This window comes from Nuphar pumila, chromosome 4 (assembly GCF_984573655.1).
Source record: "Nuphar pumila chromosome 4, dmNupPumi1.hap1.1, whole genome shotgun sequence".
NCBI classification, from domain to species: Eukaryota; Viridiplantae; Streptophyta; class Magnoliopsida; order Nymphaeales; family Nymphaeaceae; genus Nuphar; species Nuphar pumila.
Window position 1 is genome coordinate 109963985 of NC_143252.1, and position 20628 is coordinate 109984612.

The following is a 20628-nucleotide window of genomic DNA, read 5'->3' on the forward strand; positions in this document are numbered from 1 at the left end:
AATCCCGTCCAGCCGTTTTGATATGCCAACTATTTTTTTGTTCATTCTGGACATGTTTTCCTCCATTTTGGTCATCATTTTCATCATACACCGCATTGGACTCTCACTGCCGGCATCCTCCTGCTCGTTTCTTTTTGCTGGATCGCTCCTCGCCTCTTGAACCATATTGCTGACGACGGAGGAGATGCTAGCGCTCTAATACCACTTTGATGCTGGGAGGACTCGGTGGTTACGTGACTTGGGTGTTGGTTTGAAGATCATAGCTCCCACGTCAGGCGATGCTTAGAACCGGTCAATGAAAAACAAAACCACCAAAGACGATGGCGTGTAATCTTTATTTCAAGAGTTTTCAAATGAACAATGGACTGAATCAAACGAATGGAGAAAACAACTACAATATACGAGTCTAATCCAATGTAACTGTTAACATAAGGAAAATCCAAAACAGAAGAAAAGCTGCTGCAATATTGATCTCCCCTCCACGAAATCCTAGGCACAAGTTTATAAAGATGTGAGTCAGACCCTGGGTCTCGGGGTCCAATCATGGACCCAAGACGTGGTTCGACTCCTCTTGCTGGACCTGTGGCATTCGATTCTGCGTTCGTCTGGAGTAGGTACGCAACACATCCTTGCATCGGGTCACCTTACCTGCGATCAGATCCAGCTCCTGGGTCCGATCGTCCATTATCTGAAGTGGATCAGAATCTTGGGCCCAGACCGGGTCACGTGGCACAGACCCAGTCAGGTCCTGCCTTACATCACCTCCCGAATCTGTATCAGTATAAACAAGTAAATTTAATGAAGAATATGATGATAAGAATAACCCTTTAGTTATGGTGTTTTTGATGTATTGGATGACCCGGAGCACAACACCCATATGCACAGTTGTAGGAGCATGCTGAAATTGGCTAGCAGAGTGATAAGTATGGGCGATGTCAGGCCTGGTGATAGTCAGATATATGAGAGATCCGATGAGTTGTCTGTAGGGTATGAGATCTTCTAGAAGAACCCCATCCTCCAACCTTAATTTGGCATTTGTTATTTCTGGAGTCTCCACCTTTTTATCATCTGAAATGCTAGACTTAGTACATATATCTACAACAAGCTTCATCTGTGATAGAATATATCCTCGGGGAGAATATGCAATTTCAATGCCAAGAAAATATCTAAGAAAGCCTAAATCAGACATGTCAAAGCTATCTTTTAGCATATTTTTAACATTAACTGTACTATCTTGATCATTTTCTGTGATAATCATGTCATCAACATAAAGTAATAAGATAACAATCTTAGTACCTACACTTTTCACAAAAAGAGCATTGTCAGTATAATAGAAACGAAATCCCAATTTAATCATGATATCACTAAATCGATTATACCAAGCCTTTGAGGCTTGCTTAAGACCATATAAAGTCTTTAAAAGTTTAAGAGTTTAACCTTGTCCAATGGTAACTCCGGGTGGCGGATCCATATATACTTCTTCATTGAGATTTCCATTTAGAAAGACATTTTCACATCAAGTTGATAAATAGGCCATTTTTTTATTGATGCGACAACTATTAAGGTTCTAACACTTGTCATTCTGGCCACAAGAGCGAATGTTTTCTCGTAATCAATTTCATATTCTTGCGAATATCCCTTAGCCACTAACCTGACCTTATATCTTTCTAAGGATTTATCGCTTTTGGTTTTAACCTTAAAGACCCATCGACATCCAATAGGTTTTTTATGTGAAGGTAGTTTGACTATTTCCCAAGTATTGGCCTATTGTAAGGCATCTAGTTCTATTTTCATGGCTTCAACCCAATGTGATATAGATTTGACTTGATTATAATGAGTGGGTTCATAATATGAATGTAGTGTTATTGGACAAGCCCGATAATTAGGTTATAGGAACTCATATGACACAAATCTATTGGGTGGAATTGATTCTCTAGAAGATCTCCTAACAGGGGTTCCTCTAAAGATTCATTAAATTGAAAAAAAGTTTCCAAGGCATTGATAGGCCTTTCTTGGTCTTTTCGGGTATAAACATTAATATTGATATCACCATTAATTGGTGATATGTCAATATTGGATACATCACAAGTATCTTCTATATTTTTCGAATGATTCATAGAATCATCATATATATGATCTATAAGATCATTTAAAAATATGTAGTCAATTTTATTTTGTTTTCCTAGGTTTTCAAATCCATTCTCTTCTTCTAAGAAAGTTATATTATTTGAAACATATAGTTTGTTATTTTTAAAATCAAAACATCTATAGCCTTTTTTATTTTCCTCATAGCCCAAAAAGACACATTCAATCGCCTTTTGAGATAACTTATCTCTCTTATGTAAGAGGACAAAGCATTTACAACCAAAGATGCGTAGGCGATTGTAGTCGGGTGAGAATTTGAAAAGTTTTTCATATGGAGAGACATTCTTTAGTTTAGAAGAAGGCATTCTATTGATTAAATATGTTGAAGTCAAGACGGCTTCGGCCCCCAAAAAAATTGAAATATTTTTAGAGACAAGAAATGTTCTAGCGGTTTCTATAATATTCCTATGTTTTCTTTTCGCTAGTCCATTTTGTTGTGGAGTTCTAGGACACGATTTTTGATGACAAATCGTATTTTGTTTCAAATAATTTTGAAATTCGGTAGATAAATATTCTTCACCAGAATCGGATCTAAGAATGAATATATTACTTTGAAATTGATTTTGTATTTTCATATGAAATTATAAAGAAGGAAAATACTTCGGATTTATGACTAAGAAAATAAATCCAAATATATCTAGTGAAGTCATCGATGAAAGTGACATAGTAAGAGTAACCACCTTTAGACATGACCGGAGATGGACCCCAAACATCCGAGTGCACCAATTCAAAAGGTCTTGTAGAAAGAAAAGTTTTAGTTAGAAATGGAATAGACTTCATTTTCCAAAAAAATGCAATCTTTGCAATTAATGTTTTTTTCCTTACAAAATTTGTTTTCAAATGGAAAAAGATACATTTTAGAATAACTTGGATGTCCAAGTCTTTTATGCCAAGTTTCAATGCTTTTATCTTGAACATACGTACAAAAAGAGTTTGTAGGAAGGTTTAGATGATCCATACAGTAGAGATCCCCCTTTCTATGGCCTTACCCAATCCGCTTCCCGGACTGAAGATCCTGTATAAAGCAACCATTAGATGAGAAAGATACTTCACATCCATGGTCGACAATTTGGGAAACCGAAAAAAGATTCAAATTTAGTTTTGGAACAACTCTTACTTTAGGAACAAAAGGATTTTGAGAATTTTTAGAGTTAAGTGTTCAAATACTTGTGATTTTTAAAAAAGTTTCGTCGGTCGTAGAAACACATGAACCTTTTGAATTGGTGCATACATCAGTTAAAGCATTTTCATGAGGGGTCATATGAACGGATGCTCCGGAGTCTAAGATCCAAGAATACGTACCGAGTGATGATGTAGACGCAATGACCGCATGTGGAGGAAGTAACTTTAAGAATTTGTTGAAGATACATAGATATTTGACCAAGAGTCTCCTTGAGGTCACCGTTCTTGACTTCATCTTCTTTGGTGGTGGATTCTTCAAGAGAGACCACCTTAGACTTGAATGTTCCATTGAGCTTTGGGCAAGCAGGCTTAATGTGACCCGACTCATAGCAATGATGACATACAATCATCTTTCTTCTTCGACTATAGTTTCCTTGTTTTTCAAAGTGGGGTGGTTTATAGGTTTTGACATTGTTGCCGGGTTTGGATACGTTAAGTACTTCATCAATGTTTTTGCTCATGCCAAGCCTAGTTTTTCTCTTGAGTGATTTCGACAATGGCGTCCTCTATTGGAGGAAAAATGAATCTATGGAGAAGTGATGACTTCACTTGCTCAAATTTGGTACGTAAACAAAAAAAAATTGGAACAATCGATCTTGTTTCATTTGTTTTTGCCTTAATTCAACATCTTCCATAGCTAGCCATTTTGGCTCTAAAAGAGCCAACTCATCCCATAGTGGGTTTAATGCACTATAGTAATCTTGAACACTTGAATCACCTTATTTGGTGGTTCTAATTTTTTCTTGCAAAAAGTACGCTCTTGCAAGGTCTTTTTGGGTATACATACCCTTCATAAAGAACCAAACCTCATTGGCTCGGCGAAATTTGACTATATTAGCACATACCTTGAGTTCAACATTGTTCATGAACCAAACAAGGATTTTGGCGTGATTGTTTTCCCAATCTTCAACTTTCTTTTGGTGGTCTTCAATGGCTTTGAGGCGAGCATCTCCCTCAAGAGTTTTTTCATGGCTTCCTTCCATCTTGGTGAGCTCCAATTGGGGTTCCGGAATAGAACCCATAACATAACCCCAAAGTTTCTTACCTTTGAGGTTGTTCTCCATTGCCGATGCCTACATCATGTAGTTCTTTCCGTTGAGCTTGAAGGATAGGTCGATTTTGGATTCCATGATGTCACAAAAGAGTGTGAAGGAAAGAGACAATGTATGTGAAAATGAATATCACGCTTCTTCCTCTAAGAACCGAATGGCTCTGATACCATGTAATGAAGTATGCGGAAAGGTAAAGAATGCTAAAAAGCATTCACTATGTCCCACAATGGACTAATACACAAAAGAAATAATAGCCAAGTCCACTAAGGGACAATAAGTACATAGGCTTTAAAGAAATCACAAGCTAAAATATAAAATCTCTTTATTGAGAGAAAGAGAGAGAGAGAGCACTAAGGCTTTACAACCTTAAAGAATACAGAGGGTTCTACCCCTATTTATACACACAAGGAGGGTTCAAAAAGGAGGCCAAAAGGGGGCTCCCAAAGAGTCGTCGGGAGCCCCCAACGGTCACATTTGTGACCATTGGGGGCCCCTCTTTGGCGTGAAAATAAAAAATAAAAAGGTAAAAAAGACAATAAAAACAGAAAATAAATAAAAGAAAAAAGAGTTGTTTAATAAAACAACTGTGAAAAGACTATAATACCCCTATCGGGTATTATAGTATTATATATATATATGTATGAATACATATGATTTAACAATACAGGGGCATGAAATTCGGGGCCAAAATGGACTATCTGTGTGACAGTCTGAAACTAAAGCGATGAGACTCCTTCTTGTTGATCAGATTAAATGACCAAATAATAGTATTTTTTTCTACGGCCTTCTTTGTGACACAATTTCAACCATAAAAGTGTGATTGTAAATGTTCTTTATGGCATACTTATGCTACTCTAACAAGTCATATGCTAATGAATGGTTTCAATGAGAAGTATGCCACAAAATTTTGCTCATGTTTATGTTTGTGTTACAGGAACCAATGGGAACTCATTAATGAGAAGCCACCATATGGAAAAGGTGAAAATTTGAGAAAAATGGGCTTGCTTTAAAAACAACCCGATGGTTGCCAGTCCGACCACAACATTGTTAGCTAGCACAACAAGCCACTCCGACATAGAACTTAATACATTATTAGCTGAAAACTGCTTATCACCAACCACATTTAAAATTTTATTGTAGAACTATAACAGAGAACTACATTAACCAGTAGCTCCACATAGGATGTTAACTCACAAGATGAACTGTTGATATAACTCTCATTTATTGTTCCATAATGATGTATGGATACTTGATGCTTGATAGTATCATAAACAATCTTTTCATGAGTTTCTAGGAAAGTAAAAGGATTCTTCCCAGCCCCAAAGGGGTTTGGTGTAGTGGGAGGGGCCTAGGCTGCTAGAGGAGCGGTCAAGGTTCCATTCCCATGGGCATCACCCCCTTGCATTCGTCGAAGCAAGGTGACTCCCTGAGGGAAAGGGGTGTGCCCACGGAGTTTTATGCTACTGGGATGGCAACCATACATATGGCAAGCTAGGTCTCCATTGCGAGTGTGGTTTCTTCATGTTATAAATAAAAAAAGGATTCTTCCCAATTTATGAAGAAGTTCATGGCATTTTTCACCTTCACATGCATGCTATTGTTACACCTATAGCTTGGAAGTACCTGGTTGTCCGAAGCATACACACACAAGCACTAAAATGTGAGTTTTTTTCTTCAAAAATCTTCTTTTATTTTTTGTTAATCCAAAACCTTTCCAGCTTTTTGTTAAAATTGTATAGACATGATAATTTGTATATATATATATATATATATATATATATATATATATATATATATATATATATATATATATATATATATACCAGAAGCTTTTTGATAGGTGGGAAGATCGCTTCCCAGAAACTCGCTTTGGAAGTGCGATACTTCTCGCTTCCGAAACTTGATGGGAATCTCGATTCTCCCACGCTTCCCCTATGCTTTCCACACACTTCATCTATTCTTCTTATATGTTTTCTCACTCTACTTTTCATGTTTTTGTGTTTCCTCTCACGCTTCTCACTCACTTCCGTGTGCTTTCTCTAAATTGGCAGTCATCATTTTTAGATTTTGTTAAAAATTTAATTCTTACACTAAAAAATCATGAAATTTAATAAGTCACTTTTACTTCAGCTTTTATTTACATTCCATTTCTCTTTCCATTCAATTCTTATATTGTTTTTTTTTATTCCTCACTTCCCGCTTCCTATATATTTTAAAATGCATCGCTTCTTGCTTCCACTTCTCGTATCGTTTCCCGCATCCACTTCATAGTCTGGAAACCTTGATATGTATACATATATATTATATATGTATATATTAGTTGTAAATATGTTTTAACTATTTTTTTTTACTTTAGTTAGGTTCTTTTTGAACTAGTCAACTTTCTGTTGGAACTAGTCCAACAGCTACAATACAGCTACAATAGAGCCATTGGACTAGTTCCAACGTCTCTATTGAGACTCTCTTGTGTGTATAAATAGGGGTGAACCCCCTTATTCTTTGTGGGTTTTGTGAGTGTGTCCTTAGTGACACATTTGTGCTTGTCCATTTGGTTTATTGGTGGACATTTGGTTTGTAATTGGAGGCTTGTATTTCCTCACACTTCTACAACATGGTATTTGACAAATAACTGTTTATTTTCAAGATTGTGTACAGTCAGAGGTGACTAAATTGACATGACCAACTTCATCAAACTTGGTCTGCTATGGAGAGCTCAGACATATCAGCTTGAGTCTACAGGGCCCAGCTGGGACTCAATTGAGTTCTGAGTAAAAGTAATGTAGCCTTCTAAAGGCAGAATAGCATCCTTGCACATACCAAAAATAAGTTATAACACATTCGTAGATTATATTCTAATCAATTCTTCGTTGTTCTATGATAATCAGATGCTACATGCTTTTGTCAACATCCTCAAAGGTTGTATTTTGAAAATTTTGTGTTTTGTTCTTGGCTAATATTTCAAATTTGAAACACTACAGAGGCACTTGTCAACTACATTTTGGGATTTTGATAATTTAAATGGAAATTTCCTGGAAAATGCCTGGGAAATAGATGATGTATTTTGCCTGTAGGAGTATTGCTTATAAGATTTTGATGTGAAGATGCTAGATGTGCCTTCAGTTCCTTGAGGGGGCATTTGATTGGCAAACAGGCTTGGACAAGGACATCATGTTCTGTTCTGTCCTGTCCTGACCATGTTCAGGACAATTACAGGTGTTCTTGTCTGGTGTTTGGATCAACCACTTTAGAACGCTACTGTCCATGTGTCCCGCGTTTGATTCATCATCATGGACAACTTGAACAAATATAAAAAAAGTTTAAAATGTGTATTTTGACAAAAAAATCTAAGCAAGCAAAAAAATCCAGATTTAACATACATTCACTCAATAAATTACAAAAATGTGGATTAAAATGCAAAACCCCTAAAATCTAAGCATACACGAAAAAATTCAGATTCAACATGCATTCACTCAATGAATTGGAAAAATAAGGACTAAATGCAAAATCCCTAACATCTAAGCATACTAAAAAAAATTTGCATGCATTCACTTAATAAATTATAGGGAGCAAAGTACAAAGCCCCTAAAATCCAAGCATAACAGAAAAAAATCAGATTTAGCATTCATTCATTCAATAAATTGCAAAAATAAGGATTAAAATACAAAACCCATAAAATCTAATCATAGATGAAAAAATAAAATTTAACATGCATTCACTTAATAAATTGCAAAAATATGTAAAATACAAAACCCCTAAAATCTAAGCATAATTAAAAATTCAGATTTAGTATGCATTCACTAAATAAATTGCAAAAATAGGGATTAAAACATCATCACTGCCATGAACCAAAGCCCTAAGGACAACAAAATCCCCGAAATCCGATCAAAAGCCCCATCATCACCGTCATGAATCAAAGCCTCATCATCTCTGCCATGAATCGAAAATCTAGTGGCAACAAAATCCCTAAAATTGATGGAAATCCCCATCATCATTGCAGATCCAAACCCTAATGAGAGAGAGAGCACCTCCTTGAACTGGGCACGCCGAAGAGAGTATGTTGTTTAAAGAACTCCGGGTGGGGGGGGGGGGAGAGTGAGCAGTCATGGGAAGGCGGGATGCTTTCCCCTTTTTTTGTCCTGCTATATCCTGTCCCAAACCATTCCACGGGGGAGGACGGAACGGTTTTGGTCAGCCAAATGGTGCCTGCGGCATGCGTGTGTCCCGCGTTTGTGCGGGCATGCGTGGGCCCTATTCTGGGGGCATGCCACAGACAGTGTGTCCCGACGTTTCAAATGCTCCCTGAAGCTTTTTACTTAATACATTTTTTCAGCATGTCCAAACCAATCTTTGATCAATTGTCATTTGAGGATTCTGAAGCACACACAGTTATTAATTAAATATGTAATGCTGGATTTTATGGATATGGTTGCTCGAAACCTTTGTTACTAAAGGTGCACAGATTATTTGGTTTACATGCTGATGCTTACTTGCATGGTTATATTTCTTTTCTTATTTGTATGCAGAGCTATACATTCAACATCACAACTGTTAAAGGCTTTGAAACTTTTATGAAGAGCCTGACTTCTAGACATTTTGGCTCAGGTAAGGATTTCAATGGAGTTGATCTAGTCTTGAGCTGTGTCGACAATTATGAAGCTCGTATGGTTGTGAACCAGGTACTTTCATTTCTCAAAATTGCAATCATATATTGCTATATCCAGGGCATATTCCTCAAGGATTACAAAAAAATCATGAATCATGTTTGTTCATGATATATTATGAACCCTTTCATGCAATAGTTTAGGATTTTAAGGCTATTTTTAGTACTCAGATCTGACATGAGTTTATTCAGGCTTGCAATGAGCTCAACAAGACATGGATGGAATCTGGTATGCAATATACTCTTACATCATATATTTTCTCTTTATGAATTACTCCTGTAGGTTCTTAATAATTTGTGTCCTGTGTTTATTTATTTGACACACTCTTAGAATTATTTTTTCTGTGCTGGGCCTAGGAATCACGACGCAATATATGCTTACACAAAGTTGTCTGTCTCTTTTGATTGATTTTTCTAACACATAAATTGTCACATGCAACTTGGCCATGATTAACAGCATAATGTTGCATGGCTTGTACACACAAAATTGGGAATGAAATGCATATATATATATATATATCACATATGTGGTGTAGGTTATAAACATTATGTATTTGAGTGTTGCAAAAAATTTGTTTGTCTTGTAAGGACATTTTCATGGAAAAAAATGACTAGTCAAAATTGAGAACATCTAAAGGAGAATAAATCAGGCAATAAAGGCAAGTTGGGGAATAAATAAAGCAGAAAGTAGAAGGGAGTGTGCTCTGCTTCAGAAATTGGGAGGGTGGTTTAATATATACTTGGTAACCTGCCCCTTAGTATCTGGTCATGCCATCACAAAGGGCTGCTCGAGGGTAATTCATTGGTCGGAAGTTGAAGACAGGGTTTCCACAAAATTGAAATGTGGAAACATTATGGTTGACTGGGAGAATTATGCTTGTGAAACTCATTGTCGAGTGTCAATATCCATTTTCACAATCCCTAGAAAGATGAAAAAAAAACTGACTAGAACTTTTAGTGGATTTCATTCATGCCAGTGATGGTCGCAAATTTCCCCCCCTTAGAGTGGGAATCTTAGATCCCTATTTTTGGGGAATCTGAGTTTTAGTGTTTGTTTGTCTTGAATCTTTGTGTGGGCCCCATGCCAGGTTCAATACGCGGATTTGAGATCTGCAATCTGCAGCATTCAAACATACAACAGAATTCTCTCTAATGTTTAGGTAGCTCCATGCACCTTTAAAGTGAATAATTAGTCTGATTAGGTCAGACATTGATTAGGTTGAGACTTCAGAGTTAAGCGGTAGCTTGGAGAGGGATGAAACAAGTTCCAGCTTTGGTTGAGGAAAGCAAAAAATGTGCTTAGAGAACAAATTTTGTGAATGAAAGGTTCATCAGCTGTCAAGCTGTCAGATAGTAGGCGAGTATATTAACATTAATCTATGGGCTGGAAATGCAGAGATCTCAGAGAGCTGTGGTTGCAGTGAGATTTCAGGTGAAGTTTCATACTGAGTGACTTAGAGCATTAAAAGCAAATGATTTATATTGTTTTGGTATCATGGAATTATTAAGCAGGAGAGCAAGAACAGGAGAAATGAGAAATTCTGTGTTCATTCTTTACCTTCTAAGATGCAAGTATGCCACTGTAAAGTCTAAACCTAAGTCAAGGATAAAGCAGATGTAACATGATATTCATACTAACACATGCGTCATCAATAAGTCAAATTCTGACAAAATCTAGATGAAAGTTGAAATGTGCATGTGGATTTTTCTTATCCATCTAATTTGTACGCAATTTTAAGGTGTCATTGCTATTTTGTGCCACCTTGTTTTCTATTTGATACTGGTGATTTTCTCAATGTTTCTGTTTAGTTGATCTTCCTATTTGATATGATTATATGTGGTTTCTTTAGGTGGGAGAAGACTCTGGTTTCATGTAACAATTTTTTTGACAGGTGTCTCTGAAAATGCTGTTTCTGGTCATATACAATTGCTGATTCCTGGAGAAACTGCTTGTTTTGCATGTGCTCCTCCTTTGGTATGTTCAACTCCATTTTCACTCTTTAGGTCATTCAAGAGGCTTGTGAGACTATAGTTTATCCTTCTAAACTGCACTGGAAGAGTGTGTGTGTGTGTGTGTAATGGTCAATCTCATCTTTACCAATATGCATGATGCCCAAAGACTGAACCTGGATATGTTTTATATAATAATTAATAAATATGCAAAAAGCTGCAAGGGACACTCTAATGTCCTTGAAACACTCTTGAGGACAACTTTGTGTGGGTGTGTCTCTGGGGGTGTAATGGGCAATCTCACCTTTAGTGATAAGCCTGATGCCCAAAGACTGAACTAACTCAGATATAGTGTTAATAAATTTGCAAAGTAGTCTACGTATAAGTACCTATTGTATCATGAATTTATGTTTATCTGCTCACTTTTTAAATTTCTAAGATAAACACCTACCTTTTCATGATATTGCTGGGACGACTGTCTGTGTTACTTTTACCCTTGAAATTACTTATTTGCTCCTTAACTGTATCCACACAAATGAGGAGCTACAAAAAGGTTAAATGTGTCATTTTGAAGAGTTAGCTAGAGTTTGATGATATAAAAAGTAACTCAAGTGGTCATTTGAGCAATTTCTTCAAAAGTAAGTATTTATCTTAAGTATTTGAAAACTGCGGTAGGCAACAAAAATTTGTCATATGTTAGGTCCCTAGATGTAAAAACCCAAATTGTAAAAAGCTGTAAGGAACACTCTGATGTTCTTGAAATGATCTTTAGAGGGGACTTGTCTGCATCAATTGCAGGATAAACACCAAGTTCATCTTGGCTTTTGCTGTGGTTAGTGTACCAAAATGCCTTGCATTATTTGCGTACTTTGGTTTTGTCTATGGTTTACTGTGTTGCATGAAGTGCATGTGATGAATGAATTACTAAAGCCCTGGATGCCTGTTTTCTTATCATATTTTTGTTTAAATATTTTTCTGTCGGTACTCGAGAGCACATAACGAGGTGTTTTGTATTAACACTGTAACACTAATTAGGTGTTTTAAGACTATGCAAGATAGCTAATGTGCTTCACTTTCTTATAGGTTGTTGCATCTGGAGTTGATGAGCGCACTCTTAAGCGTGAAGGTGTTTGTGCTGCATCTTTACCAACTACCATGGTAACTTAATATCCACCTTTATTTTCATTGCTTCTGTTTATAATCAACTGTATCCACCTTTATTTTCATTGCTTCTGTTTATAATCAACTGTATCAAGTAGTGTTGTATCTTTCTGTATCATATGATGTACATCCTATTCTTAACTATCATGTAACTCGATACCTATGTCACATGGGTGCGGGTGCGGGGATTCAGCACTTCCAAAAAACCAGGGTGCGGGGGTGCGGCAGGGGCAAAAATGTAAATATATATATATATATATATATATATATACGACGCGGATTTTTTCAAATTTCATTTTATATACAGCTGCATGCACCCATCTCGTCAGGAGAACAGTGAAAATACTTTACTAAAAAGAAGGATCAGCAAGGCTACCACCATCATTATCATTTATTATGGAGAGAGAAAATCCTTTACGAAAAAGAAGAATCAGGATTGAAAAGGCAGGAGCAACAGCTGCTGTCAGTTGCTGTCATTTATTGTGGAGAGAGAAAATCCTTTACGAAATTGAAAAGGCAGGAGCAGCGACAGCAGCTGTCAGCAGATTTTTTTTTTAAAAAAATTTCACAGCCCATTTCATAGGGCAATTTTAAAAAAAAAAAAATCCAAAAAAAATGGACCTAAATGATCCTGGGTGCGGTCAACGCACCCAGGATCGGGTTGACCGCACCCGGTGCCGCACCCGCACCCGCGTCGAGTCGCGTTGATGCGGGTGCGGCACCCTGCTAGCCGAATCCCTGTGACATAGCTCGATACGATACACACTCATATCTCGATACAAGTGTGTATCATATTTGTATAAGCTGTATCGTACAATACACCCTTGTATCTTATGACTTATGAGATATGCATGCCATTCATTACATATTATCTTGATAATTGGGTGCTTGGTGTTTTATATAGTTCATTGTAGTTTAATATGTAATATTATGGTTTTATTTTGAAGCTAATATCATTGTTTCTTACATTGTGAATATTTTAGATTTTTTCTATTTTTTTAGATTTTTTATATTTTTTAATAAAACAAAACAATTATTTATGATACAATATGAATATTTTTTTGGGCCCAGTCAATGTGGTCTCTGATATGCTTTTTACAACCTTGGTATCAAGTAAATATAATGTTGCATGAATTCTAAATTCCATTAGTAACTTCAATCATTGAACCGGCTGCTGTCAAACCATTAAATGTGATTTATACATAATACTACACTAAGAACGTAGTAAAGATGCACTAAGAACACTTAAGATAAACTTTTTTTATATATTTCTACTTTTTTTTCTATTTTTTTCTCTTCTTACGTTTGTATTCCCATAGTTGCACTCCCTTGAGCATTTTTAGATCCTTCTTGCTCCTTTTTCTTCCATTATGTCACATGGTCACTTCTGTTAACTTCCTGTTTCTGGGCCCAGATAACACTTACGAGCTATGTTACATGGACACTTCGCCCAAGCTGAAGTGTCGATGCCAGACACTTCTGACACTGACACACCATTTTTAAAATTAGAAGTATGCAAAAATTTGGATGTGCGTGTTGGGTGTCCGACACCTTAAATTATGTTTGGACACACAGTGTCCAAGGAGTGTCCAGTTTCTTGACTAAAGGACAAGGGTGCCCAGCTTTATGAATTAACAAGGAAGTGTCAACTATTCTAGGGTGCGGAAGATACTTACCTGGGAAGTATCCATTACGCATTGGCACTCCCATTAGTCTTGATGATCTATTTTTGACTTTTATGTGTTAATAAAAGTATAAATTATCAAGGTTCAAATTACAAATGGTAAAGAGTGTGTATTTTATATTTTATGGTTTTGGTTGCATAATTATTTAAATCTCTCTTTTATCTCATATATATATATATATATATATATATATATATAGAGAGAGAGAGAGAGAGAGAGAGAGAGAGAGAGAGAGAGAGAGAGAGAGAGATTGTCTACCCAATAAATGGTTCACCCCTTGTCTTCCTCTTCAAGATTTGTATGTTAAATATGTATTTTGGCAAATCTGACTGTATGGATGTGATCTTCATGGTTGAAAACATATGAATAGAGTCAATAGACTCTTGGGTTAAGATTTTTTTATTTGTAGTCAAGATTTTATAACGTGAAAATTTTCAAAAATCTCAGAACCATTGATTTTTTGAACCTTGTAAAATCCTATGTACACATCAAAAAAGTTTGATCCAAGAGTATATTCATATGTTTTCAAACATGGAGATCAAATCCATATGATCAAATTTGCCAAAAAACATATTTAATATAGATATTTTGAAGGGGAGGACAAGGGGCAGACCATCCCCCTTCTCATATATATATATATATATATATATATATATATATATATATATATATATATTGCAGTGTCCAAGTATCTAGTTTTTTAAGACCTATCGTGTGTCTGACACCCGTGTTAGTGTCCAAATAACATAGCTTTATGAGTATCATTCACATAATGACACTTCATGACTATGTCACAGGGATTCGGCTAGCAGGGTGCCACACCCACGTCGACGCCACTCGATGCGGGTGCGGTCAACCCGACTCTGGGTGTGGTCAACGCACCCAGGGTCATTTTGGTCCAATTCTCGGACTTAAAAAAAATTTTGCCAAGAAATTTTTTTTGCCCTATATGTCACAGGTATTCTCCAACTAGGTGCCGCACCCGTGTCGCACCTGCACCCGATGCGGTCAACCTGACCCAGGGTGCAGTCAACACTCCCAGGGTCATTTATGTCCAACTTTTGGACTTTATATATATATATATATTTGCCGCACCCCCGCACCCAGTTTTTTTGAAAGTGCCGCATCCCCGCACCCGCACCCATGTGACATAGCTTCATGAATACTGTCAAACCTACATTGAGTACAATCAATATCATGACCACGAAGACTTTTTTGTTTTTGTATTTTTCATAGTTGGCAAACCTGACTCAGGAATCGCCCAAGTCGGATTGTATCACCCATTAACTGAGCCACCGATTCACCCCAAACCTATTTTAGCCAGGATCGGGCGTGAATCGGCGGTGAATCGCCTGACTTGGCAACGTGCCGAGTCAGTCCTAAATCGGACAATTTAGGTTTGAGACCATACGAACCAGTTTTGACCCGATTCTCCAGTTCATTTTTAGACAAACTGGTTTTAAAGTATAAAAATTTTGAGAAGGGTACCGACTCTCGATTGTCGACTCTCTCCCGCTCTGGCACTCTCCAGTCGACGAAAAGGAACCCTAGCGACTGTCGGCAATCACTGACGATCGCTGGCAACCACCAGCTCCGCCAATAACCAGGTTCTCTCTCTCTCTCTCTCTTCGAGGCAAGCTGACTCTTTCTCTCTCTCTCTCTGAAGCGACACCCTCACTCTCTCTTTGTCTCGTCTCTGTTGGGGGCCATAGATTTTTTTTTGTCCACACTGCAGGGGGTTTCCCTATATTGCAGTGTGCACGATGCACACTTTGGGTGTTTTTCACCATTTTTTGTACCATGTCTCTGTGTATGCAGTGTGGGATTGTGTGGACAACAAATAAACCCCCACATTTAGGGGGTTTTCACTTTTCTTTTCTTTGTAATTATTAAATATGCATTGTGCAATTTTGTTTTTCATTATTGTTCTTATGTATGTGCAGCTATGAAGCTTATTTATTTTTTATTCAGATATTTTGTAGTTTTTATTCTTTGATGCTTTGTTTAGTGAATTTGCTGCTTGGAGTTTGATTATTTGCATTCATATTGTAGAAAACATAGTGTTATATTCAATATTTAAAGTATTATTTAAAAAAAAACACTAAAAATTTTGTTCCTAACCCGTCCGAGTTACCGAGTCGACTCGTTGACCCACAAGTCAAGGCTCGGGTGATCCGAGTTCGAGTCACGGGTTTGCCAACTATGGCATTTGTTTCACTTTTAATAATATTAAGTCTTGATTTGGAAACAATAGAAATTTGGTGTGTGTATATGTACATTTTCACAGATATCGGTGATATTTTGAAAATATCAAGATATTAGTGTTAAAATATCATGATCTTATTACGATATTATCATGGTATTTTTGAGTAAATTTTAATTTTCTCTAATTTGATTTTGCTGAGTTTCTGATATTGCATAAGATTGATGCTTTTTAATGTGAGCTGCATGATTGCTGTTATTCTCTTGCAGGGGGTTGTTGCTGGTCTCTTAGTTCAGAATGCCCTTAAATTCCTCCTCAAGTTTGGACAAGTGACCAAATACTTGGTAATTTTCATATACATATATACATATGTGTGTGTGTATTTTAGTAGTTTTCTTATTGTACTTCTCTCTCTCTCTCTCCTGTAATCGGTCTACTTTTGATATGTTCTCCACTCTTCTATAACACACAAATTATTTATATGCTTAATTACTGCCAATTTGTTTTCACCTAAATTCCTTTTTGGGCGTTCTTTGTGAGTTTTTACATAAAAAATTTACGTGTTATAATTGTTTTGAAAGATTAATGCACCAATGAGCTTTTTGTTACTTGACTTAAAGATAAATACTTTAATATTGTCTTTTCCTGAATAGGGGGTGGACTGTTTGTGTTCTCTTCTAAAATGAGTCTTTGACCATATTGTTGTTGCAGGGATACAATGCCCTAAAAGATTTCTTCCCGACAATGGAGATGCGACCAAATACACAATGTTCAAATTCAGCTTGCCTAGAACGCCAGGTATGTGTGTGTTCTTCAAGTCCCTTTTGGATAGTTATTTGGGTGTGAACATTTTATTGCTGTGCAGAAAGAGTATGCCCAGTTGAAACCAGTAAGAGATGCTGCGGCCAAGGCAATGACGGAAACTGAAACAGTGTCCGATGAGGGACCACTTCATGTTGATAATGAGTGGAACATCAGGTAATTCTGCATGCAGCTAGTATAGTTCCTCTATACAGACTTCCATCACACTATTTTTCTAAGCAGGGAACACTTGTTAGAAAATGAAATCCAAAATATTTTCCACAATCATTAGTTAGATAAATTGTTCAAGGCAGGCTATGCCCTAAAAGAGTGACTATTGATATCATGTAGCGTGGCCACTAAATTATTGTTACTGAAGGACCTCAATTCTGAGTCAGATTTGGATGAGGAAGAAAACAAATGCAGCAAGAGATTTGATGGTTGAAATTTCATGTTGCATATGATAAACGGCTACCTGAAATGTAGGTGTAGAAGGTAAGGTGAGATGCGCAGAAACCGAGAGAGAGAGAGAGAGAGAGAGAGAGAGAGAGAGAGAGAGAGAGAGAGAGAGAGAGAGAGAGAGAGAGAGAGAGCTGCACAATAAGAGAACTTGTTAATTCATATTAGGGCTGCTCTCTATGTTAAATAGAGAGAGGCCAAAAGAATAAATTACATCTAAATCCCTTATTAAATAAAAATTTCAAATAACCTTCAAACTAAGAAGATTTAAACTTAAACCACCTATTCTCAACAAACTTAAAACTTAAAACCTCTTAATCTCAACACTCCCCCTCAAGCTGGATCATAGATATCAATCATGCTCAGCTTGTCACAACATTTTGAGAAATTTGGTCTCGCCAGGGCTTTGGTAAAAACATCAGCTACTTGATCTTCGGAAGATACATGATCGGTGCATATATACCTAGCCTGAACCAAGTCGCAAACATAGTGACAGTCAACTTCAATATGTTTAGTCCTTTCATGAAACATTGGGTTGTTGGCAATATATGTAGCAACCCTATTGTCACACATCATCAACATAGGTAGGGATACTTTCTCCTGAAGCTCAGTCAAGACTGATTTCACCCACATAATCTCAGCTGCAGTCTGGGTCATTGCTCGGTATTCAGATTCAACACTCGACCTGGCTACAACGGTTTGTTTATTACTCCTCCAGGTAGCAAGATTTCCTCCCACAAACACACAAAATCCAGATGTTGACTTTCTATCTTCAACAGATCCTGCGTAATCTGCGTCAGTGTAAGCAACAACGTCCAAAGATGGATTTCGTTTAAACAACAGACCTTTACCAGGAGATGACTTTAAGTACCGAAGAACCATCATAGCTGCATCCCAGTGAACTTTTGTAGGTTTGTCCATGAACTGACTAATTTTACTCACGGCTAATGAAATGTCAGGTCTAGTAACAGTCACATATAGCAACTTACCCACCAAGGATCTAAAGCTGGCACTATCCACATAGTCAGACTTCTCATCGAAGGCTAATGAAATGTCAGGTCTAGTAACAGTCACATATAGCAACTTACCCACCAAGGATCTAAAGCTGGCACTATCCACAGAGTCAGACTTCTCATCGAACATGTGAGTTTTGGGATCCATTGGAATATTAGCTGGCTTAGCTCCTAGCATTCCAGTCTCTTTTAATAAGTCCAACACATACTTTCTTTGAGACAACACTAAGCCCTCTTTGTTTTTTGCAACCTCGATACCCAGAAAATATCGAAGGTGACCAAGATCTTTAATAACAAAGTGTTTCTGAAGATGATCTTTTGTTGCAGAAATATCTTGGGCACTGCTCCCTGTTAATATGATATCATCGACATATACCACCATAACAACAATTCCAGGACTGGTTTTCTTGATAAACAAGAAGTGATCTGAAGCTGACCTGACAAATCCAAAACTCGACATTACCTCAAATAATTTGTGAAACCATGCCCACGGACTCTGCTTCAGGCCATAAATAGCCTTCTTCAACTTGCACACCTTCTGACACTCCCCCTGAACCTCGAAGCCTGTGGGTTGTTGCATGTAGACAGTTTCATGCAAATTCCCATACAAAAAGGCATTCTTGACATCCAACTGAAACAGGGGCCATCCATGGTGCACAACAACAGAAAGAACGAGACAAATAGTGCCAAGACGAGCAACTGGGGAGAAAGTTTCAAAAAAGTCAACACTATAAGTCTGAGTGTAGCCTTTTGCAACCAACCGGGCTTTGTATCGTTCAATCGACCCATCCGAGTTATATTTAATGCTATATACCCATTTGCAGCCTACAATATCTGCATCTGTGGGAGGATCAACCAAGTCCCAAGTGTCTCGAGACCATAGGGCATCCATCTCATCACGCATAGCCTGCATCCAGTTGGAGTCGACTAGAGCTTGACTGTGATGAAGCGGAACAGAGGAGGCAGACAGAGCATAAATAAAATTCTTCATAGATGCCCCAAGATTAACTTCTGAAACAAATTGCGAGACGGGATAAAGAGTGCACTGTCTCTTTCTCTTGCGCAGAGCAATGGGAAGATCATCATCAGAAGTAGGGACAACGGTATGCTCAGAAATACTTACCTGAGGAGAAGGAGATAATGGTGGCATGGAGGTAGGAGGTACCCTGTGAGTGTATACTATGGGAGGGTTTCAGAAGCGAGACACACCAGACGATGGATCCAAGGACTGAGGAGGAAGCGACTCTAACGAAAAGGGAGGAATCGGCAAAGGAAGAATATCACCAAGGCTCTCCTGTAATCTTGGAGTAGTACTTGAAAAATAAGGAATAGGCTCAAAGAAGGTAACGTCCGCACTGACATACTCTTTATGAGATATAGGGTCGTAGCAGCGATATCCTTTTTGGTTCTTAGGATACTCAAGGAAAACACATTTAATAGATTGCGCAGCAAGTTTATCTCGATCAGGACCCAGCTTATGCACAAAACACACACATCCAAAAACTTTAGGGGGGATAGGGAAGAGCGGAGCCTCTGGATGGAGAATTTGAATTGGGATATGGTCTTCTACAGAGCTTGACGACATGCGATTTATAAGAAAACCGGCTGTCAAAACCGCATCGCCCCAGTATGAAGCAGGCATATTGGATTGAATCATAAGGCACCGAGCAACATTGAGGATTTGTCTATGTTTCCTCTCAGCCACCCCATTTTGCTGGGAGGTATGGGGACATGTAAATTGAGGTTGAATTCCATTAGCAGAATAAAATTGAAGTAAGTCTTTGGATTTGAACTCAAGATCATTATCAGTGCGAACAATTTTAACACACATCAAATTGAGTTTTTATCTCCGCAATTAAAGATTTAAGAATGACAGGACCTTGAGACCGATTTTTTAACAGGAACACCCACGATAACCTTGAGAAGACATCAACAATAACTAGATAATAACGACACTGAGACCTATTAGGAATCCTACTCGGACCCCACACATCGACATGAAGAAGATCAAACAATCCTTGACTTGACGGACTCTGACTGGAGGGAAAAGAGCTTCGACAATGTTTTCCCAATTGACATGTTTTACACTGAAAAGAAATTGAAGGAGGTATATGAGGAATGACACGATGAAGTTTTGTCACTGGAAGGTGACCCAAACGATGATGCCACAATAGAGGACTTGAGGATGATGTAACAGCAGAATAGTCCGAAACCTCTGGTTGGTGTAGGTAATACATACTACCTTCCTCATAGCCGCCACCAATCCTTCTCCCCGTCAGCAAGTCCTGAAAGATACACCCCATAGGATAAAAAATCA

General features: G+C 37.6%; 1 protein-coding gene across 1 annotated transcript in view; it reads left to right on the plus strand.

The window, feature by feature from the left end:
• The window catches only part of LOC149840532 (NAD(P)-binding Rossmann-fold superfamily protein), a 33370-nt gene that overhangs the window by 8812 nt on the left and 3930 nt on the right, over positions 1 to 20628 (plus strand). The window contains exons 6-12 of the mRNA XM_090003193.1: positions 8903 to 9055; positions 9232 to 9268; positions 10932 to 11014; positions 12073 to 12147; positions 16308 to 16382; positions 16750 to 16836; positions 16904 to 17016. Coding sequence (XP_089859319.1) covers positions 8903 to 9055; positions 9232 to 9268; positions 10932 to 11014; positions 12073 to 12147; positions 16308 to 16382; positions 16750 to 16836; positions 16904 to 17016 — 623 coding nt within the window. The remainder of the gene's footprint in view (positions 1 to 8902; positions 9056 to 9231; positions 9269 to 10931; positions 11015 to 12072; positions 12148 to 16307; positions 16383 to 16749; positions 16837 to 16903; positions 17017 to 20628) is intronic.